The following is a 23,687-nucleotide window of genomic DNA, read 5'->3' on the forward strand; positions in this document are numbered from 1 at the left end:
CATCCCCTCCTGTCTAACATAGCTGCAGTTTTCACATTTTACCACGGTGCCTATATTTGAGCTTGACGTGTATTTTTAAAAACGGCCACTGAGCCGTGTGTCTGCACAGAAATGTCGCCTGTTGTTCAGGCAGAAAAGGGAAAGGCGGTGGGCTTTCCCCTCACATTAGACCGGCCTGATGAGGTCTGTTCATGAATATGTGTACATATCTGTTTATGATTCAGTCTGAGGAAACCTGACTATTTCATCAGTAGATGGATTTACTTCAGTAAACACAATATTAGTTCACAATTTTCCTTCAGTGATCAGTATTCACAGCAAAATGTACTTCAAGTATCAAAAGCAAATGCTGAAGAGTGAGCCTGTTCAGAGTCAGGGGATAATTACAGCGTTTTTGTTGTTGTTGTTGGTAAACCATTCTTTTAATTTGTTGTTGCAAAGTGATTTTATCTTTAATCTTAATTTTCAATCATTTGAAGACGATTTAATCAAGTCCCAAAAATTTGAAATGTGCACCTGTTTTTAATTTAAATCAATGTTCAACTGTTTCTTAAATCAGAAAAGGAGAAGCAGATTTCAACAAATGAAACTTTATTTTATAAACTATGAGAACAAGTTGATCTGAAATGAAAAGATTGAACATTTTTACTGCACTCACTGATTTTTTGTTCACTTATAAAACAGAAAATCAAACTTTAAGGAAACAGTTACAGACCAAAATAAAAAAGATGGACTAAATAGAAGATGAAAGAGTAACAAAAAATATTTAGTTAAAGTAAAGAATAAAGTAAAATAAATGGAAATAATAAGTAGAAGAACCTACATATTGTACTGAAGTAGAATTATTGAATTAATGTTAAAATAAATGTGACTTATATTCATGTAAAGTATGTGGGTTTATGCACCTCATTAATTATGAATTATTACAGATATGTCAGAATTTGTCATATTTAATGAGTTTATTCTGCAGTGGACCCCTATTGGTCCCTGAACCCCAGCTTAAGAACCATGTGGCCTAGACAGTAGTCTGTCTCTGCTCCTTTTTAGATACTCGGCTTTGGGCTTCATCTTGTGGTGAACTGGAATGTCTGGAGCGTTTCCGTGTCATCAGTGCGTCTCACCGGGCACGGAGCTCTGCGCCTGAAGTACTGAAGACTCCTGAGGAGGCTCCATCTCTGCCGCCTCGTTCCTGTCAGACACCTAATGTTAAGTTAAACCGGCAGGTTCGGCTATGAAGTCTGAGCAAAGCTGTGTGGAGACACCGGCGACTCTCCGGGTCAAAGATCTGCTCCAAAAACTGGCGCACGGAGAAGAAGATGCCCCGGAGAGGGAAGGCGAAGGGAAATACGTCGATTTGGAGTTAGTGGCCGTGAACACAGGAGGAGGAAAACCGGAGAAAGACTGTGGCTTTGGTGAAAGAAACCAAATGTCTGCCCTCATTAACAACAGCGACTACGGAGCTCCGCGCGCAACGAAACCAAACCATGAGTTGGCGATTAACACCAAGACTGAAACTAAGCAGGAAGAAGATCCCGGAGTTGGGAAATGTGCAGAACAAGTCAAAGTCGATCCCTCTGATCAGGTTCCGTCATCAGATCGTCTTTGTCTTAAAGCAAAGTCACCGGATTGCCTCAAATCAGGAGACAAAGGCGAGCGCGTCATAACGCAGCCCGAGGTGCCCAAAGAGGAAAAGACGCCACCAGATGAGGAAGCGCACTGTGGTGATAATTACTGGAGCGGGAGAAGTGAGTCAGAGGATTATGAGGATGATGATGATGATGTGAGTTTGGTGCTTTCAGACGACTGTGACCCGTGCGTAACGGAGGACGAGTCCCATTACATTACCACGCACGAGATCCAGCTCTCGGAGCTTTCTGATCATGAGGGGGACTACGACCTCGGAGCGGGCTCCTCCACGAGCTGGGACATTGAGGATGACAACCAGGTGTACTCTTTTGTCGATTATGCTTCTTTTGACGGTGATGGAGCGGCTGGGGAGAGGGGGGACGGCCGCCAGCCTCGCTCCCAGGGCGCAGCAGCAGTCAGCACTCTGCTTGAAAGTGATCTGTGCGACGGGGCCAAATTCACCAGCTCAGATGAGAGTGCGTCAAAGCAGCAGCAGTGTAATGGCAACAGTGCGGGACAGATCCACCTGTCAATCAGAACCACTTCTCGAGCTATAAATGACCCTAGCAACGTCCAAGAACAGGGAAATATTCTTTATCATGCCAGGCGCTCCGGAGAGATGAGTCGTTATGTGCTCAGGGGAGTTGATGGGAAGGCAGAGACATTGTGTGACAGGGCAAAGTGCTTCATAGCCGCGCCCGGACGCTTGCACTTTGGCCGCAAATTGAGGGGAAAGGAGGTCACCGGGTATTCAAGCGGTGCGTCCAGCGCTGTCAGCGAGCTTGACGACGCTGACAAGGAGGTGCGCAACCTGACAGCCAAAGCCTTCAAGAGCCTGGCTTATCCTTACTTTGATGCCATTAATTTCAGTACCTCCAGTGAGTCCTCTGCATCAGAGCATGGGATAGGGATAAACAGGTGGTCCACGTTTGTCGACCTGAAATATGGCAACATGAATATGTCACAGGGGCTGGACAAAAGTGTTGCCTCGCATCAAAACTCATTTGCCAAAAATGTAGACAATAGAGGTTATAAGGGGATTGCACTGGCAGGCATCAAACCGCCCACCAGCAAGATCTTCACCCTGAATGCAAATCCCCACAGCGCATCTTCATCCACGAAGAAAATAGAGCTGATGGGGGAATTCAGTCAGGGCCACAGTGGAGTGATCAGACTCACAGAGACCCTGAATTTTCGTTGCAATGTCAAATCGGGAATGTCTGGGGGAGAAAGACGCACTAACTTTGCACAAAACGCTGCAGGATCACGTTCCACGGATGAAGTTACCAACAGTCTGCCACGCGGACAGAGGAGAGCGGCCAGCCAGCCGCCCTCCAAAACCATGGAAGACACACACAAAAAAGCCATATTCGCCTCCAGCCTGATCAAAAATGTGATTTCTAAGAAGATGCAATTCGAGCAGGAGCGCAAGATGGAAAGAGGGGAGATCAGTGAGCCGCATCATGCGCCTTCCCCGTGCTTTGTGCACCAGGAGAGCGACAGCCACAGAGTTAAGGGCAGCAGGGAGCTGCACAGACAGAGCTCCAAGTTTTCCGAGTGCGGCTCTGACTACACCATAATGTGTGTGGATGAATTAGGGGACGTGGTGGACAGCGGCTCGAGTGATATCAAGAGCGACTCTCGGAGGCAAGACACGGTCCCTCCAGCACCAGAAACCAGTTTGGAGCCGGTAAATGAAGCCGCAATCGATACTAAAAAAGGCGCATTGGAAGCGTCCAAAAGCACTTTGCTTCGCAGCCAAAATAGCGCGTTCAGATGCTGGAAGGACGAGGAGCTAGAGTTTCAAAAGGATCATAAAACCGATCAAACTACAGAGGAGAAGTCGCTTTCAGCTGACGACAAAGAGGCCGAGGAGGATCCGTACTCATCGTGCAGCGGCAAACTGACGAAAATGTCACATTTGTTTGTGCCGAGTATCCAACTGCTGTCCAGTGACGGAGAAGAAGGACAGCAGCTGCAGAACAGCAATTATTCCCCATGTGAGAACGGAGGAGGGATAAAACTGCGCTCTGACAACACGTTATACATCGCAGACTCCAGGAGTGTGGCTACATCTAAATCTCCGGAGATTAAAATTAATTTAAGGAGCGTCAGGAACAATAAAACGGAGCCTTTCGGAGTCTCCAAGCTGCGCGCTCCTAATATAGGCTGTAACGCAGCCAGCCTCATCAGGACGGATGACTTCAAATGCCAAGCGCTGGCTGCAGCTTTGAAGGGTGAGTCCTCAGATAAAGTGCCTCATTTCATGGTTCGAGACATCAGAGATAACAAAGGAAAGCTGCAGACGCCCATACACCAAGTGAGAGACGTGCGTAAACTGGTTAAAAGTTCCTATCACTTTGTTTCTTTGGATAACAACGAAAATAAATCCAACTTTACCTCCGCTGACAGCCACTCAGAGCAAAAGAGGCAAATGCAACATCGAAACCCAAATTCAGTGTCTCCTATAGTGATCAAATGTCAGTCTGTGAATACAAACAGTAACGGAAAACAATCTGGAAATCTTCTTGAGCCGTTTGACATCGACAGATCGTCTCCAGAGGGCGCTAAAAGTGTTCCACTGCAAAAGGCAGCAGGGAGAACACCCATAGGTAACTCAAGCACAGAGGGAGATACTGGACTGAGAAGTGAGAGCAGAGTAGCTTCAAAAAGGCAGGAAAAAATATCAGAGATCACAGAAAAGAAACCTGAATCAAAAATGGCCAACCAGGGTGCTTTGGAAAAACTCCAGGCTGCTGTGAAAACCATGGAGCAGCTCTATGTGTTTGAACGAAATGAATGGAAAAGGAAAAATGAGCCTCGGCCAATGACAGACAGCCACGTGCTTTCACTGATAGCCAGAGAGGAGCATGGAGGGCCTGAGGAGGAAGCAGCTAGAGGGTCCAATGTGGACAAGACGCCACCAGCAGTAGCGGCGTCCCCTGGCACTGATAACCTGCTGAGGCGAGAGGACAGACTCTTCCAGACTGCCGGCAGCCGTGATGAAAGGCTGGTTTCTAAGTCAGTTCAAGCCTCCAGCACTGCAGGGAGCAAGAACATGTTCAGCCTCAGCTCCAGCCTTAAGGCCTCCCCAACTGCAAAGACGCCTCAGTCAAACACTGTCACACAAACACCTTTCAGCACCAAAAGCTTTGTCCCCAAGTCTTCAAAATTGCCCACATCCGTAAAAGTCAGCCAGACAAAGCTGAGTGGACATGAGGGAGTTGAATCAAAGGAATCAGAGAGGTCCGTTCAGGAGCTCCTGAGCACCTTAATGGACAACGAGAACTACCTGACCATTCCGGTCAAGTCCCACGCCAACAGCAACAAACAAGCCTCATCTGCTGATAAAACATCTGTGTACACGTTTACTACCCAGACGCAACCAACAACACCTTCAGGACACTTGGGATCCGGCTCCAGGGAACAGGAAGACCGCAACCAGTCCCCTAAACGCTCCAGCATTGTGATGGAGACACGCACACCAGAGATCCCTTCAGCTACCATCTACCACTCAATGCCAATGGGCATGTGCACCAATCAGCCTCAGATGTATTGTTTCTCTCCAGCAATCACCCCTGCTCCCACTATGGACCCCTTCCAGGCCACTCAGAGGAAGATGCTCCTAGATCCCACCACTGGAAACTACTACCTGGTGGACACTCCTGTGCAGCCAGCCACCAAGCGTCTCTTTGATCCTGAAACAGGCCAGTATGTGGATGTGCCCATGCCGCAGCCTCCTATGACCCCAGTTCCCATGCCTATGTCACCTTTGGCCCTCAGTCCAGGAGCATATGGACACACCTACATGATCTACCCAGGCTTCATGCCGACACCATCCGTGATCCCAGCCCGGACGATGGTGCAGTCGCAGATGTCGATGCATTCAGAGGCGGAGAGCGTGGAGAAAGCTTCATCACAGCAGACTGAGGGCATGTACATGGAGAGTCCCTGTTACATGGCCACTGGAAAGTCTCCCCAGGTGGCCTCTGGGGCTCAACAGCAGGCCACCACCAGCAGACCATCGCAGGGCTTCACCAGCGTCAAGCAGCCGGTCATCAGCATCACGTCCCAGCAGGGGCCCCGGATCATCGCTCCTCCCTCGTTTGATGGGACCACCATGAGCTTTGTGGTGGAGCACAGGTGAATGGCAGCTTCCCTGGACAGGTGAGTAGTTCTGACCTTATTTAAATGGATCTAAGTGAATCTGTACAAAACAGCTATAAGTCCATTAGAAGCATAGGTCATCTTCTCTTGCAATATAATGTTTGAATAATGAATCTTTGGTGGAAAAATAGTACACACACAGGGTGAATCAGAATCAGATTTAGTTAATGTAACACAGAGCTTGTAGATGTGACATGTAGAGGCAGGGGTGGAGGGTGAGAGAGCGTCAGAGGGGGCTCCAGGCCTTGTTGCTAAGGCTAGCAGCAGTCCTTCTCGTGTGAGGTTCTGGTCCTGATGGACCGCAGCCTCCTGCCAGGGGGGGTGAGTTTGTGTCTGGGGTGGGAGGGATCAGCCACAATCTTTCCTGCATACATCCAGGACTTTGAGGCGATGGAAGATTGCAGCCAATCACCTTCTTTGCAGGCCAAATGACACGCTGCAGTCTGCCCTTGTCTTTGGCAGTGGCAGCAGTTTACGCTTTGCTGTATGATGGAGAATGTGAGGATGGACTCAAGGATGGAGGTGTAGAAGTGCACCATCATTGTCTTTGACAGGTTGAATTTCGTCAGCTGCTGCATGAAGGACATCCTCTGCTTGGCTTTCTTGATTAGGTCTTGAAGTCCTGGGAGATGATGGTTCCCAGGAGGCTCCAAGACTCCACAGTGTCAGTTGCGGAGTAACAGAGGGTGATGGGGGCAGGCATGGCTGAGTTCTTCCTGAAATCCATGACCATCTCCACTGTCTTTAGAGTGTTAAGCTCTAAGTTGGTCAGGCTGCACCATGTCACCAGATGGTCAATCTCCCGCCTTTAGGCAGACTCATCACTGACAGAGATGACAGCCTTTCCCCTGAAACCGTTATTTTATTGAGATTTGGGTGATAAATGAAATCCAAAAACCTGACTAAATGAGTAGAGAAACATTTGCAGATGTTTCCACATAAATGTACTGCAACATACAAAAGGAGAAGATCTAGGTGGGTTTTAAAGAGGGTTTGTTTTTGGCATAGATGGATGGCAGGAGCTTCAGTCCTCTAATGGCTCTTGTCTGAATAGGAACTGTGACTCAATCTGTATTGAGATCTGTGGGAAAGACATCAGTATACAGGGTCAGACATTGTGGTCGGCAGCACACATTTGATGACTCTGATGCTTGTACATCAGTGGGATAGGTTAGAAAAAAGAGGAGTGCAACTCTTACTCAGGCGATTAAGAATGTCAGTGAAGGGGTGTCACTTAGCTCAGTTGGTAGAGCATCCGTCCCATGTAAGAAGCCTTGCCGAAGCCCAATCCGACCTGCGGCCCTGTCATTCCCCATCTCTCTCTCCCCACATTCTTGTCACGCTTTAGCTGTCTCTATCCAAAATAAAGCTTGTAAAAAGCCAAAATAAAATATATTTTTTAAAAAATGTGGACATGATCAGGTTGTCAGCAACAACAACAAACAGGCCGAGTTCTGCTCGAGGTTTCTGCCTCTTAAAGGAAGTTTTTCCTTGCCACTGATGCCAAATGCTAGGTCATGGTGGGAATTGTTGGGTCTCTGTAAATGCATTTATAAACAACTTCTTTGTTCTCTTCTTTATAAATCAACTCTATAATAATAGAGCTATAGTACATACAGCATTCATTACAAAGAGAGTTTGAGAGTTCAGTGGTGAAAGACCATCAGCACCGAACTACAGTGTAACAAAGTGATCTGGTCAGATGAGTCATCCTTCACTAGATTCACACAAGTGTATGTGTGGTGACACCAAGAGAATGCTACTGGTCTGAATGCTGGACCCCTACCAGTGATGGGATCTTGCTGTGGAGGCCATCAGGATCAGGATCATTGCCCGAACCATAGTGTCTGAGGGGTCACTTTGAAAATTATGTGAATTAGATGCTTCAGTCAACAGTTGAACATTTATGGGAGATTTTGGTCCACGGTCATCAAAACACCAAAATGAGGGAAAATCTTTTAGAAGGAAGCTGAAGGTTTGCTGGCAGCACATAGTGGTTCAACACCTTACCAAGACACTTTAGGTTGGATCTTCCTTTAATCTATCACTCATCTGTATTTCTGCTCTACAACCACACCTCCATGTTTCACTTTTACTTTAATGTCAAACAAGAATCAAACTTGATTAACCCAAGTACCTTTCTGACTGATCAGGTTCCCCTTCCAAGCATGTATTAGTATTTAACATCAAGAGTATGCATCAAGAGTGAATATGATTGTAAAGTTTGCAACCGTGCACCTCAGCAGGCGCTAGCACTCACAATCTAGTGTGTGAATTATGATATCACAGGCAAGATGCAGAGGATTATACTGATATAAGATTCTTCATGGGCGAGGTGTTTGAATGTGTGTGTGTGCCGTGGTGGATATAGTGTGAGCTGGAGTAAAAGGTCAGGCGATGGCAGGCATTTGTTATGTGTATACACGGACTGCTTCAGCTGCTGCGGGACGTCAAGACGCTGGTTGGCAGGTCCGAGTCGCAGGGTCAGCCGGCTTTTTATAGGACCCGTCATTTAAAGACAGAGAGAGTGAGAAGCCAGGTTCACATGGCCACTGATCAGCAATTACATAAACACAACATGCAACATAGCAGCAGGTCGCCTCAGCTGCAATGTGGGTGAACTTTTGGAGTTCCCCTTCTCATCTGAGAATGAGACCCACATACTGGAGGGCTCAGATATGTTTACAAAGTGGGCTTTTCAGTGGAAGGAGATTTGAATCCTACATGCAAATTTGTGTGTGAGGAAAATCAATGAAAATGATCAACTAATATCTTGTGTGTGGAATGAACTCTCGCATTGGTGTCATTCAGGGACCAGCAGAGGGTGCCACGGTACAATTAGGTCAACCTTGATTTTGCTGTAATTTGATGACCATGCCACAACATCTCCTGCCGCTTTTAAAAATACAAACTGTTGAAACCAAAGGCAGCTCTGAGAGAACATGTGGCTAGTTTTGTGATATTTACTGTACAGGTCTTTCTCTTAAAGTCTGAAAGTCAGAATAAATGTGTGTTTGTCAGACCAAAGCAGAAAGTGTTATTAACCATCTAGAAAAATTTGAATGATTAAAAATATTAACAAGTTTATGAAATCAGGTGTAAAAATCATGTAAGAATAAATTGTCAGCTCCAGGACTGTGGGGGCGTGTCCTCTGAATGTGCTGAAGCCACGCCCACTCGTGGCAGCAGTCAAGCAGCCATTTAGAAGTGACTGAAACGTGTCAGATGAGTTCAGAAAATGACATGACGAACTTTGAAACACTCTGAGTGAGATGAATTCATCTCTATCGCTCTGCTAGGGGTGCAGGGGTATGCTCAGGGTGGCCTCAGCGTGTCATCGAGCCACCCTTTAAGGACCGCCCACAAAATCCTGGACTGAAAACTGGTGAAAAACTGTTTGAACCTCTAACTCCACATTTCAGTATTATATCGTTCAAAGTCTTTTCACATGTTTTCAGCAAGTATTTTCATATTAAATATCAACATATTTAATGTGTTTTTTAAAAGAAGAATCTCAGAATTGCTTTACACAGACTTTAAATGAGTAAATATATGGAAGTCCATTAATGTGAAAACTGTTGGCACAGTGATTAATCTGCAGGGTCAAAAAGAGAGTATAAATTAACAAATATGTAAGCACAAACATGGTTTAACACAAGCAAATACCAAATTGTGACTGTAACAACGTTTTAGTTCTTTAATAGAAATTATGTAATTGAATTGACAAATCAAATTGCAGTTGTATGAGCCTGACCTTGAGTATCCTCTCACTTTCCATCCAGCTCCAAATTTTAATTTGGTTTATGACTACATGCTAATAACTAATGATATTCCAATCACCCTCAACCTTTACTTTGTTTTTGCTGCCAAATGCTAAATATTAGCATGCTAACATGCTAGCAAATATACCTGCTTAACATCAGCTTGTAAGCATTATGAGCATGTGAACATTTAGCTCAAAGCAGTACTGTGTAGTGCAGTCTCACAGAGCTGCTGGCATGGCTGTAGACTCCCATGGCTGAAATACATGGGACATGGATGTGATGCGTTTTTCACCACTTCATTATTGCACTTCTCAACATAAAATATTAATCTGTCCATCAAGATCTAAATGGCTCATGGCTGTTGTCTACCTGAAAACATTTTAATTGATTAAGAGTGATTTTATCTTGAGTCTTGGTTTCTGAAATCTGACAGATCAGAAAATCATGGCTGCCATGATAAACATTCAATCAAGACAATACAAACGATCATGAAGTATCAGTATGTAGCCACACCTTCGAAACATTCCTTTATTTGTAGTCTGCCGTGCACACCCATTGTCTGTACAGTTCTTGTCTTAACATTTAAGAATGTGTCCTGACAACCTCGACACATCTGACAACTTGGGTTAACTCTGTCTGTCTTGGCTAATGTTTGCACGTGTTCTTATTTAATGTGTTTTTTTACACTGCTCACAAAAAAATTAAAGGAACACTTTGAAAACACATCAGATCTCAATGGCAAAAAAAACATGCTGGATATCTTTCCTGATATGGACTGGGTAATGTGTTAGGAATGAAAGGATGCCACATCGTTTAATAGAAATGAAAATGATCAACCTACAGAGGGCTGAATTTAAAGAGACTCAAAGTGAACAAATGATGCTGCAGCCTAGTCCATTTTGCCAAAATTTCTATGGCCTTCACATGCTTGTATGCATACCTGTCAACACTCCTGGACAGTCTGCATTGCAACCTGTTGGCATCAGATGGACTGAAACATAATGTCCCAGAGATGTTCTATTGGATTTAGGTCAGGCAAGCGTGGGGGCCAGTCAATGGTATCAATTCCTTCATCCTCCAGGAACTGCCTGCATACCACATGAAGCTGGGCATTGCACCAGTGTAGGGTCTGACAACGGGTTCAAGGATTTAATTCCAAGTAAAGTATCAAAGTATCAAAGTTTGAGTTGAATTTATTATTCTTGTACAAGAAGGAGCATTTAACAGTGCAACACACAAAAGGGGCTACAGAGAAACAGGTGGACCTGCCAATTCTCGTGTTCTATGGCAAATGCCAATTGAGCTCCATGGTGCCGGACAGTAAGCACAGGGCCCACTAGAGAACGTCGAGGCCTCAGGCCACCCCTTATGAAGTCTGTTCCTGATTGTTTGGTCAGAGACATTCACACCAGTGGCCTCCTGTAGGTCTTTTGTAGGGCTCTGGCAGTGCTCATCTTGTTCCTCCTTGCACAAAGGAGCAGATACTGGTCCTGCTGATGGATTAAGGACCTTCTACAGCCCTGTCCAGCTCTCCTAGAGTAACTGCCTGTCTCCTAGACTCTCCTCCATGCTATTGATACTGTGTTGGGAGACACAGCAAACCTTCTGGCAATGGCACATATTGATGTACCATTCATTCATCAAAGCAGGTTTATTATGCTGGAGTGTCTTAGGGTGACCAGATCATTGGGGGGCGACCTATCTTCTGCTGGTGGACTGGAACAGAGAGGCGAGTTCATATATAACCATACACTAGGACCCTTTGTTTTCTAAGGTGGAGAATCGTGGGTCAATCTTTGCTGGAACAGGTGATTATTACAAATAGGAGTTGCTAGAGGAAGGGTGAGCCATCTGAAGTGGTGTCTTATTTCTGTCCAAATTTTTAGTGTTCCAACAATAACCGGATTAGAGGTAAAACTTGACGGGGAGAAGGGCAAGGTACTACATGTTAAAGCTAGCAGCGACGAGGAGCAGGAGGCTGACTCACTCTGGCACCAACTGGATTGAGAGGAAGTAAACCAAGATATTATCTTATGCACGCTGGCTGCCCAATAGTAGCCAATTACATGACAATGAAAGTTAATGGAGTGATTCCTAATAATTTTAGTAAAGGAAGCATATATGAACTGAATCCAATCTGAATCCAATCTGAAAAATAAGGATTAAACCAGGTCAGTGTGGTTCCTTTAAGGCCAATTAGATGTTTGAGTCTGGATTAGAGGAACAAAATGTTTCTTTGTGTGAAGAAGTGACTGTGATTCTAATGAAACATTTCACTGACAGTACTCTGAATAAGTGTATTTGCTGTTAATGTTGTGTTCTGAAGAACTTAATGTGTGTTTTGTTCTCTTGGTTCCCGGCAGTGCTGAGCTCTGATTGGATGCTGGACCGCTCTGGGTTTTTCGGTCTCTTCATCGTGCTATGTATGTGTATTTTATTGGATTAAAGTGACGGATCAGGGCCTTGTATGAAAGAAGGCTCATTTACATCTGTCATCTTTCACCTTTTCTAACTTGTACAAGATGTGTATAAAGTCTGTATTTCCTGCTTTGTTTTGTAACATCACATTGTAAAACTTAAATAGGCATATGCTGCACTGACTTAGCCAAACTAACATAAACTGATCAGGGGTTAATTCTGGAAATAGTTTATTTTTATGATGATTATATTTATCCAAACATCTACATTTTCTTACCATCTGTTCTGTGTTGGATTTTAAGCAGTGTCACACTAAAAGTTGACAGTCAGCACCATGTGTTTTTATATACTCATCAGTTCTTTAATGATGCTGTATTCATTAACATATTAATGTGTGTGTTTTACAATGGTAGACATCCTAGAGCTCTCTCATCATGCACTGTTGTGCATATCAAGCAGATCTAGCAGAACATTCACTTCATTTTTCAACATGGTGGTTCAAATTAGAATCTTTTCATCTCCATGACCACATGAAGACAGTTTGTGTTGTGTTAAGATCAGGTTTGTAAGTTTGAATTAAAAAAGAAAAACCTGATTTCAGCAGTTTTTAAAGTGTTTAAAGGGCAGTGCAGCTAAAGGATGCCATCTACTGTAGCAGGCAGTGCTAAGAGGGACCTCTAGGATAACTCACCTGTGTGACCTGCAGACTGATGTGATGTGTGACATGTATTTCTATGTGTATCACTGGTTCTGTCAGTCATTCTTTTGACGCTGACTCATTGTTTTGTACTTCAAATCGTTCACTGTTCACTGTGGATCTGCTGGCCAGGCCATTCTTCTTTCATTGTGAATCCCATGTTACAAATATGTTACTTTAATGTTTTTAATGTGAGGAAATGAGAGTGTTCAGTTTAGAATAACTGCTGTTATATATATATAAAAAAACACCTTACATTTGTGAAAAGATCATAGTACATGTTGTTAGAAGAATAAGAAGCAGAAGGTGTTCATCTTTACATTCAGGATAACACACATGGATTATAAAGGTTGTGTTGGTGTTTTAGTCTGACCTAAAGAAAAGTCAGTGTTGTGCGTTCTGAACTGCTGTAATGTTGTAATGTAGAAAACACTAAGCTGAGGTCATGCGTTGGATTGAAGCTGCAGTCGATAACTTATTATAACTGACTATGTTAAACATTTAGACTGTAAAAAGTCTGAATTAAAGGGTCGCTCAACCAAATCACAAAAAATCAATCTCACATGCTTGACTTAAGAGAGAACAGTATGGTGGCCATATGACAGGAAGAATATGATTCTATATCTGTGTAATCCCACAGATTCCTAAACTGAGTGAACACATACATAATCTGAGGGCAATGGAATGACTGGACCCTTAAAACAGACTTTGAAATCCCACATTGTCTGATTTTTGTCTGATTGTCTCTTCCTGTATACTAACCGCCAAAATAAAACGTGAAATTTAGCCTATGGTTTATAACAGGGATGTGCAATACAGGTAAAAAGTAACATCACAATATTAAACATGTTTTAAAAGCATTTTTCATTAATTCAATGTAATGTTAGTCTATGTTATGTAGAAGATTTTCATAACTAATTGTTTAATCCACTTCAGTGTGCACTTTACCTTTTAATCACATGTTGATGGTTGGTCCCACTGAAGAGTTTTAGTCTTTTGATTCAGACAGATCCTCTGTTGCCTTGGTTTGCAGTTGCAGCAATACTTTTTTATTTCTGTGCATTAGAGGAAGTGCAGCTTGTTGTTCAGAGAAATGTGATTGTGTTGAAGATTGTTGAAGCATCACTGACTGATTTTGGGATGGTTCAAAGCCTCGAGCAAGGACACTCAAATAGGGTGGGGTTATGAAACCACACCACCCTGCTGCTATATAACTCTGAAAGTAGTGGACAGACCGTGAACTGTAAACTCTGAGAAAATAAAAGAAAGTGGATTTGTCATGAAGAGAAAAAGGTGAGGATGTTTTGTGACTCTTGGATTGAAGGGACTCCTTTATGGAAGGTATGATGACTGCACAGGAGGAACAGGTGGGTTCAGACAGACAGACAGGAAGAGATTAGATAATGAAGAATCTGAAGGTTCATGCTCAAATGAAGGCTTTTTAACTATGATGTGTTTCACAGGTCAAATGTACAGCGTCAGTTTGAAATGATTTCACAAATACTGCAAGAGCTCTTTCATTAGATGCTGATGTTTAATGTGTTTGTGCATTGTGTAAATGTAATAAATATGAAAGCCTTTTGCAGACCTCTCTTATGTTTTTCACTTGTTGATGTTGATACATGATCTACTGAATGAACCACAGCACCGCACAGGTCAAATCTAACTTCTGCTAAATACCGAATGGAGGCTTTTGTCACTTCCATCTTACCTTCAAACATTTTATATTTCCATTCCATCTTGTACAGAAATCATGTTTTAAAAAATCACATACAAACACACTGGATGTATGTATTGTCTGGTTATGTTTAATGCTCAGTCTGTTGAGCCTTCAACGTCTAGTATGGGTGACACATTTGAAGACAAGCGATCACATACAGCATCAGGTAAGTTCTTCCAGCTGTGGGATGCAGTGTTGGTAGGATCTGTATGAAGCTGTGAACACTTACCTAGCTTACTTGACAAATAATTGTTGGCTCTTCTGTAGTTTCTTTTTGTTGGTGTGCACCTACAATAGGGCTCCACCTACTGACTCACTGAGATAATGGCTCACTGATATAAACAGCCTCCTGAACTCACTAGTAGCTTTAGTAGGCCCCTATAGCCCATATAACACCTATTAATAGATTGATAACAGTCAGATCAGGTCAAAGATCCACATGTAGAGTGTGTTCTTAGAACAGTTGATTGTTCTATATTTCAAACCTGTCACACCCCTCCACAGTCAGTCTAAAAACAGCACAGAACTTAAAAAAACTGTGTGAATGGACTCCTTACTGGGTCCATTCATCTTTAGGAATGACTAGTGATTTAATCAGATGGGCAGCTGATCTCTGGTACACCATGTCCTTTACATTAACCAATCGAATGCTGCCTCTGTGCTGTGGTGGACATCCTTCACCTTGTCGACTGGCCAAAGGAATCAGGGGAGATGGTGGTGGACAATCATGACCATATCGTCCAGATTAATGTTCTCTGTGTCTTCCTGCCACTTTTGGCGGGATGCAATGCAGGGAGATAGCTGTGTGGGTGGAGGATCAGACATCTTTAGAACCTTTGGTTTGGCTCTCCATTTCTGACATTGGCGACAATGATGTTGATGGTGCTGTACTGCTTCCCTGTCCCTGAGGATCCAGAACCGACACTGAACCTCAGCAAAGACTCTCTGTAGTCCAGCTCTGTCACTGGGTGCTTTAGATGCAACACCACTGAGTGCACAATGTCTGAACTGAGGGCTCCTGTACTGGTGTCTCTGGAGACAAGGCAAGGGGAAGGAAACTTCCTGAGGAGATGAGCTGGCGACAAAGCAAGGGGAGGGAAACTTCTTGATGAGATGAGCTTGCCACTCTCGAGGGCCTCGTACTCTTCAGGTAAACTTTCCATCTGTTCCTGACACAATGTGGTGGTTTGAGTCATTTGATAATCTGCAGCCGAGGGAGCTCTTGACTGATGACATGCTGTTGTCCTTTCATGCACTGCAGGTAATCTTTTACTTAAAACATTAAACATTAGCTTCAAATATAAAAAGTGGTATGGTTTACAAGGTCAAACTTTGACTGGACTGTTTTGACACTTTTGAGCCTATAATACTGAAGGAATCAGGTGACTGAATTTGACACAATCAAACCAACTCAGCTGTGGGTCGCACAGTGAGTTGTCTAATAATCAGAAGGTTGCAGGTTCAATTCCTGGAGCAGCCAGACCAACCCCCAGTTAACTAGAATCGTTGCGAGCGCTTTAGATGCACTGTATCACTTGAGCAGTTGGAACCTGCATGGCACCCTCTGCCATCAGTGTATAAATACAGTATGTTGTAAAACTTGAAAGCAGTCAGTGAATGCACAGAATGCAATAGAATGTATATCTACCAAACTGCAGCATGTAAAATACAAAGAATTTACAAAACAGAGAAAAATATCACTTAATGTGATGTTGATACATGATCTGTAGAAAGAACCACAGCACTTAATGTCAAATAATCCCATAAATATTATTAAAAGTTAAATACAAGTCATTTTTATTAGAACGAATAAATAATTTATCAATTGAAAATAAATAATAATTAATTCATCTTTTAATAAAAATGGATTTTTTAAACATTTATTTGACACAAGCAGAGTAGTGATCTGTTCATCAACTGAACCAGGAGTGCCAACAAACATTATCTGGACTAACTGGTTCTGTCGTATGAAGCCTGCACTCACCCTGATGCACATGGTGCTGATGGTCAGTGAGTGATGGGTGACAGATAGATGAAGGTGCCACTTTAACAATTTACAACAAACATTTACCTTTCATTTGTACCATATCAGGGTATCTGTGAAATCCTACTGGTTCTGTGTATCAAGACAATTATGAAAGTACACAGAAAGAAGACCACATTATGGAAGCTTAAGAGTGATTAAATTAGACTGGATATATGTTTTTTAATTACCAATTATCTTATTTAATAATTCTGATGCCCTTGTTAGTAACAAAGAAGGAAAAATGTGAAGGAGCAACTTAATTAAATAATGTTAACAAAAGTAAAATTATAATTTGATTTATAGAATTATTTGTAAGTATCCAGTGCTGGAGTTCCATGTAGGTCACACCGCTGTGATAAAAATATAAAATATGGGCTGCTGAATATTAAACATATAAAGTTCACCCTATAAAGCAATGAGGAGCAATGCTCTGGAATGTAACACACACCGGTCCGTACAGTTCACGGTTTAGCAATTCCAAGAATGTCCTGACAAACCACCCACACTCTGACTATCAAGATATAAACCAGCAAAGACAGTTTTTTGTCACTTTTTCTCTCTGGGACAGAGACACACACTGACGACAAGGGATACAAATCTACTGTATCCTGTACTGTAACTGAGTTACTGGGAACTCTGGAATACTGCTACTTCCACTGGTTGCTTTAAAAGAGTTTTAGAGGAGCGACGACTCAAAGACAAAGCAAAGTGAAACCAGTGTGAGAGTAATGCTTTGGAACACAGCCCTTGTCAGACAGTTCATGTCTTGGTATTTAAAAAGCTGTCCTGACTCCACCTATTCTCTGAATATCAAGACACAAACCAGGAAACAAAGTTCATTTGCTGAAAACAGAGACACACTGAGAGACAGACAACAGGATACAAAGCTCACAACTTCCACTGAGAGAGAAGAAATAAGGAGTAAGGGGATTACTGGGAATACTGGAATACTGCTTTTCCACTGATTGCTGACTGCACATCTCTACAGAGACATTTCAAAGATTTAGGGAACTTTCTAGAGGATCAGCTGGCTGATTTCCTGTCTGAAGAACCTGCTGAGTTTTCAGCCTCGCTCAGAATGGCTGCTCAGGTTTGTCAAGCGAGATGGATTTCTCTTGTCCAATCTGTTACAACGTCTTTACTGATCCTGTCGTGTTGTCATGTAGCCACAGCTTCTGTAAAGACTGTCTGCAGAGATGGTGGGCAGAAAAACTGATTCATCAATGTCCAGTTTGTAAAAGAAGATCTTCAAAAGATGACCCACCCTGTAACTTGGCATTAAAGAACCTGTGTGAAGCCTTCTTACTTTCACAACTTTCTCTAGAAGAGAAAGCTTCTGCAAAGTCTGAGGCTCTCTGCAGTCTGCACTCAGAGAAACTAAAGCTGTTCTGTCTGGACCATCAGCAGCCGGTGTGTCTCGTCTGTCGAGATTCAAGAACACCACCAACCACAGATTCAGTCCCATCGATGAGTGCAGAGGATTACGAAGGTCCTCATGAAATCCCTGAAGCCCTTACAGGAGAAACTGGAGACCTTTAATCAAGCTAAAGTGAACTGGATCAAACAGCAGAACACATTAAGGAGCAGACTCTACACACTGAGTGAGCAGATTAAGGATGAGTTTAAGAAAGCTTCACCAGTTTCTAGAAGAAGAAGAGGGCCAGGACCACTGCATGAGGAAGGAAGGAAGGAACGAAGAGTTCCATGTGAGAGCAGAGGATCGTAGCTCTGAACAGAGAGATAGCATCTCTTTCAGACACTGTCAGAGCCACAGAGACAGAGCTGAGAGCTGGAAGTGTCTCATTCCTGCAGAACTACAAGGCTGCAGTGAAAAGAGTCCAGCAGCGCTCCCTGCTGGATGATCCACAGCTGCCCTCAGGAGCTCTGATAGATGTGGCAAAACACCTGGGCAACCTGACCTTCAACATCTGGAACAAAATGAAGGAGATGGTTACATATTTTCTCGTGATTCTGGATCCAAACACTGCAGAATCCCACCTTTGTTTCTGAGATCTGAAAAGTGTGAGATTCCAACAGATAGAGAGACAGCTTCCAAAAAACCCAGAAAGATTTGAAGGCTTTGTCACAGTCCTGGGATCTGAGGGCTTTAACTCTGGGACTCACAGCTGGGATGTTGAAGTTAATAATCAGGCAAACTGGGCAGTGGGTGTGACAACAGAATCTTTCCCACGAAAGGGAGAGATTCTGGGTGGATACTGGGAATTATGGCTCTGGGATGGTAAATACAGAGCATACTCTCCATCGCTGACAGATAAAAATATCTCTGTGAAGAAACCACTCCAGAGGATCAGAGTTCATCTGGACTGGAACGAGGAAAGCTGTCATTCACTGATCTGGATACTAACACACAACCTTTACACCTTCTCACACACTTTCACTGAGAGGCTGTTTCCACACATCAACACTTTAAATACAGTGCCAATAAGGATATCAGCAGTGAAAGTCACTGCACAGGTAGAGATTGTAGGCTGATGATGGTGTGAGCTGTGCTGTATCCGACTAACACACTTAAACACATGTATGGAGACTGGAGGTGTACATGTAGCGATGTTGTAAAGAATAGCCATGTTTCTATTGCATACAATCACTAAAGCTTGGGCATTTTGTGATGGAAGTTATTTGAGTTTGCATGTTGTGAGGAACAATTCATTTTAAACATGTTAAAACAAACATGCAATTAGTAATTGAACAATTTCAGGTAACACTAACATAAACATAAATAAATAAACATAAAAGGTCAGTGTTAGGCAGGGAACAAATGAAAAACAATGAGGAGCTAACTGCTAGTGAAGCCATTAGTTATGAGTTACTTCTAATCAAACTGTATTCCAGTGATGACGGACTAGTAGTTAACTACTTACTTACTAGTTACTGTAAAAACAGTAAAGAATGATCAGAAACACTTAAAATTGAAAGAAATCGTTAAAGTGCTTCCTGCAATCATTCTTAATTGGTTACAAGTAGGAAATGAAGATTCTATATTAATAAATCATAAGATATGACTAGTCATGAATATATGTGAATCAATCAGTCAAAGTTGTTTATTCTCTCACCTGTTGTTTACATGTTGATTAATTGTTCAGTTTTATTGTTTGCTCCTTTATATTTTTTATCTTTCTTTTTCTTGTTTTTAACATTTTTCGTCTTGTAAAGCACTTTGTGGCCTTGCTCTTGTTCAGTACACCAGAGTGTAGCCCTGTCATACTTAAAACTGAATGACAATTTCTGTATTTGTAAAAAATAAATCAATAAATCAATTATGGCTCCCCCCTCCACCCCACATCATGAACAAAAGCCTTACCTTTATCCTGTGAACGTTTTTCTTCATCACTTTTATTCTTTTTCCGTTTTTCTCCACCAGACACATAAGTCTCTTTTGATGCCGTTGTCAATGGTGCCTACCATTATTCTGTCACTTTAGTGAATGGTGGACGGCTAGCAATCGTCCAATTATACCAGTTGGCAGACGTCACTTCCTACGTGACAGCCAGCCCAAAGGTGACTTTGACCTGATTACCCCACAAACATATGTTTTTTTTTAAGCGTACAAGTGTTTCACACAACAAATAAGTTGGTTTGCCTGTCTACAAATAAAGACAGGAACTTTTGATTCTCCCAAAATATAATATGAGGCTGAACTTGCAGGCCGGGGGTGCCCTGGTGTTTGTGGGGCCCTATGCAGCCGCATAGTCCGCATACAGCAAGAAACGGCTCAAGCTGCTGCTTGTACTTGGTCATGGTGGAATTGTTGGTCTCTGTAAATAATATTATGAAGAGTATGGTCTAGATCGGCTCTGTATGAAAAGTAAGGGAGTTACTGGGAATGCTGGAACAATGCTTCTTCCACTTGATCCTTTAAGAGAGTTTTAGAGGACTCAAAGTGAAATCAACTCAAAGAGAAACCAAACTGGGAATAATGCTTTGGAACACACCCCTGGTCATACATTTCATGTTTATTCAAAAACATGTCCTGACTCCACCTACTCTGGATATGAAGATACAAACCAGGAAACAAAGTTCATTTGCTGAAAACAGAGACACACTGAGAGACAGACGACAGGATACAAAGCTCACAACTTCCACTGAGAGAGAAGAAATAAGGAGTAAGGGGATTACTGGGAATACTGGAATACTGCTATTTCCACTGATTGCTGACTGCACATCTCTGACAGAAACATTTCAAAGATTTAGGGAACTTTCTAGAGGATCAGCTGGCTGATTTCCTGTCTGAAGAACCTGCTGAGTTTCAGCCTCGCTCAGAATGGCTGCTCAGGTTTGTCAAGCAGAGATGGATTTCTTGTCCAATCTGTTACAACGTTCAAAGATCCTGTCCTGTGTGTCATGTAGCCACAGCTCTGAAAGACTGTCTGCAGAGATGGTGGGCAGAAAAACTGATTCATCATGTCAGTTGTTAAAAGAAGATCTCAAGAAGTGACCCACCCTGTAAATTGGCATTAAAGAACCTGTGTGAAGCCTTCTTACTTTCACAACTTTCTCTAGAAGAGAACACTTCTGCAAAGTCTGAGGCTCTCTGCAGTCTGCACTCAGAGAAACTAAGGCTGTTCTGTCTGGACCATCAGCAGCCGGTGTGTCTCCTCTGTCGAGATTCAAGAACACACACCAACCACAGATTCAGAAATCCTCATGAAATCCCTGAAGCCCTTACAGGAGAAACTGGAGACCTTTAATCAAACTAAAGTGAACTGGGATCAAACAGCAGAACACATTAAGGAGCAGACTCTACACACTGAGATGCAGATTGAGTTTAAGAAGCTTCACCAGACTGAGTTTAAGAAGCTTCACCAGTTTCTAGAAGAAGAAGAGAAGGCCAGGATCACTGCACTGAGGAAGGAAGAGGAACAGAAGAGTTCCATGTTGAAGCAGAGGATCGTAGCTCTGAACAGAGAGATAGCAGCTCTTTCAGACACTGTCAGGGCCACAGAGACAGAGCTGAGAGCTGGAAGTGTCTCATTCCTGCAGAACTACAAGGCTGCAGTGAAAAGAGTCCAGCAGCGCCCCCTGCTGGATGATCCACAGCTGCCCTCAGGAGCTCTGATAGATGTGGCAAAACACCTGGGCAACCTGACCTTCAACATCTGGAACAAAATGAAGGAGATGGTTACATATTCTCCTGTGATTCTGGATCCAAACACTGCAGCATCCCACCTCTTTGTTTCTGAAGATCTGAAAAGTGTGAGATACCAACAGAGAGAGAGACAGTTTCCAAAAAACCCAGAAAGATTTGAATACTATATCACAGTCATGGCATCTGAGGGCTTTGACTCTGGGACTCACAGCTGGGATGTTGAAGTTAAAAATCAGGCAAACTGGGCAGTGGGTGTGACAAAAGAATCTTTCTCACGGAAGGCTGAGGTGTAGGTGAGATCATACTTTTGAGAGGTAGTTTGTAAATATCAAAGCCTTATTAATTAAATCTATAACACCAAAAACTTTCAAAATAAAGTTTGTATTGTGTTAAATGATCATAAGATGGTTTATTTGGTGCGGTAACATTTTTAAAGCCTGAACGAGCCGCACCATTAAATTAATAAATTAATAACTAATTATTATCGGAGGGATGAACCGGAAGTGAACGGCACGCCCGGGGAAGTCTCTTCTGCGCATGCGCATTCGCCATGGCCATGTGTTTGCAGCGGGAAGTGGTCCATGTGAAACTTTAACAGAACCGAGCTCTTTGTGAGGAGAAGCTCGTAGGTGGAGATGTCTGACAGTACTCCACCAGCCACGACAGAACCGGTGCAGACCGTCAGTTCTGGACCTGGTGAGTGTTTCCATTCAACTTCAACTTTATTTCTTTCTATAGCACCTTTCATACAGAGCTGCAGCCCAAAGCAAGAGATGCTGGCTGCAGACCTCCACTCGACCCACTGTCAGGCACCTCCACTGTCAGGCCGGAATGAACGGGATACATTTCAAAATAAAATGCAGACCTCCACTGTCAGGCCCGGAAATGAAACGGGATACATTTCAAAATAAAAATGCAGACCTCCACTGTCAGGCCCGGAAATGAACGGGATACATTTCAAAATAAAAATGCAGACCTCCACTGTCAGGCACCTCCACTGTCAGGCCCGGAAATGAACGGGATACATTTCAAAATAAAATTGCAGACCTCCACTGTCAGTCACCTCCACTGTCAGGCCCGGAAATGAACGGGATACATTTCAAAATAAAATCGCGAATTCGTGAATGCACTTCCGGTTGAATTGTTTTCCTCACAAATGAATTAATTAGTAAACAATGACAGAAAATCTTTCAATTCCCGGTCTATTGTACATATTGTTTTTATAGTAACTTTTGTTTGGTCAGCGCACATTTTTCTCTTAAGCTATATACTATATATATATATATATATATATCTATATATATATATATATATTCATCAGCCAACATCTCATAAGATTTCATAGGCTTATACATTTTATTGTGTACCATACAGAGTACTTTACTGCCTTTTCATTATCATTTAATTTTGACGTTATTGCACTGCTCTTTTTCTATATAATTGTTTCAACGAACACCTAGGACCACAAAGTACATACCCAACTCTTGAAATCTACAGTTAATCCAAGTCAAATTATTAAGTGATCAATGAGAAAACCCACACACACACCACGAAACCACACACACACCAAGTCACACATGATCAAATGTTCTGTAGCCCTTTACTCTCAATGTCACTCAGTGTGACATTCACAATATGCCAGATAAATTTTTTTTTCCATTATATCATCACAAAAAACCCACATGTCGTCAGGGTTGTGAAAAGTAAACTTGAATGGCTCCAGGATCGCTTCTCTTTCATTGTCATCCAGTTCTTCTTGCCATAATCTCCCTGTATACTCAATGTCACTGTATCCTCTCCCTGTACTGTATAGCAGCCTCTGCCTGTTCCTCCTCCCCCATGCTCAAAACGTCAGGCAGGTCCACTTTAACTGAGAACAGTGGTTCGTTGGCCTCAACCCACTGCTGAATGTTTGCAATTATGAAGAATGCGATCTTCAACCTATGGAAAACGCAGAAAGAAAGATGTCTGTACCATAGATGCTGCACAGTATCTGACCAATAGATACTGTGAAAAAGCTTACGCCTTCCACTGGTGTGTCCACATTGGCAGGTCTGACCTCTGCCTGCTGCTCTTCTTCCTGAAAATATATAGATAAGCAAAATTATCAGTTGTAATATTCAAAACACAAGCTCCAAAAAAGAAAAGATTCCATCATTGCC

General features: G+C 42.8%; 2 protein-coding genes and 1 pseudogene across 2 annotated transcripts; all 3 read left to right on the plus strand.

The window, feature by feature from the left end:
• Positions 1–897: 897 nt before the first annotated feature.
• On the plus strand, positions 898–13,566 carry cxivh4orf54 (chromosome XIV C4orf54 homolog). The gene is made up of 2 exons (XM_019274698.2): positions 898–5,793; positions 11,921–13,566. Exon 1 carries the CDS (start codon positions 1,232–1,234, stop codon positions 5,771–5,773), a length of 4,542 nt encoding a protein of 1,513 aa, XP_019130243.1. The 5' UTR covers positions 898–1,231; the 3' UTR covers positions 5,774–5,793; positions 11,921–13,566.
• Positions 13,567–16,833: 3,267 nt separating this feature from the next.
• LOC113747652 (zinc-binding protein A33-like) lies at positions 16,834–18,911 on the plus strand (annotated as a pseudogene).
• Positions 18,912–20,957: 2,046 nt separating this feature from the next.
• On the plus strand, positions 20,958–21,818 carry LOC113747653 (zinc-binding protein A33-like). The gene has a single exon (XM_027288154.1). The coding sequence runs from the start codon at positions 21,084–21,086 to the stop codon at positions 21,816–21,818; it is 735 nt and encodes a 244-aa protein (XP_027143955.1). The 5' UTR covers positions 20,958–21,083.
• The last annotated feature ends 1,869 nt before the right edge of the window (positions 21,819–23,687 follow it).

Source organism: Larimichthys crocea, chromosome XIV (genome assembly GCF_000972845.2).
Source record: "Larimichthys crocea isolate SSNF chromosome XIV, L_crocea_2.0, whole genome shotgun sequence".
Lineage (NCBI taxonomy): Eukaryota > Metazoa > Chordata > Actinopteri > Sciaenidae > Larimichthys > Larimichthys crocea.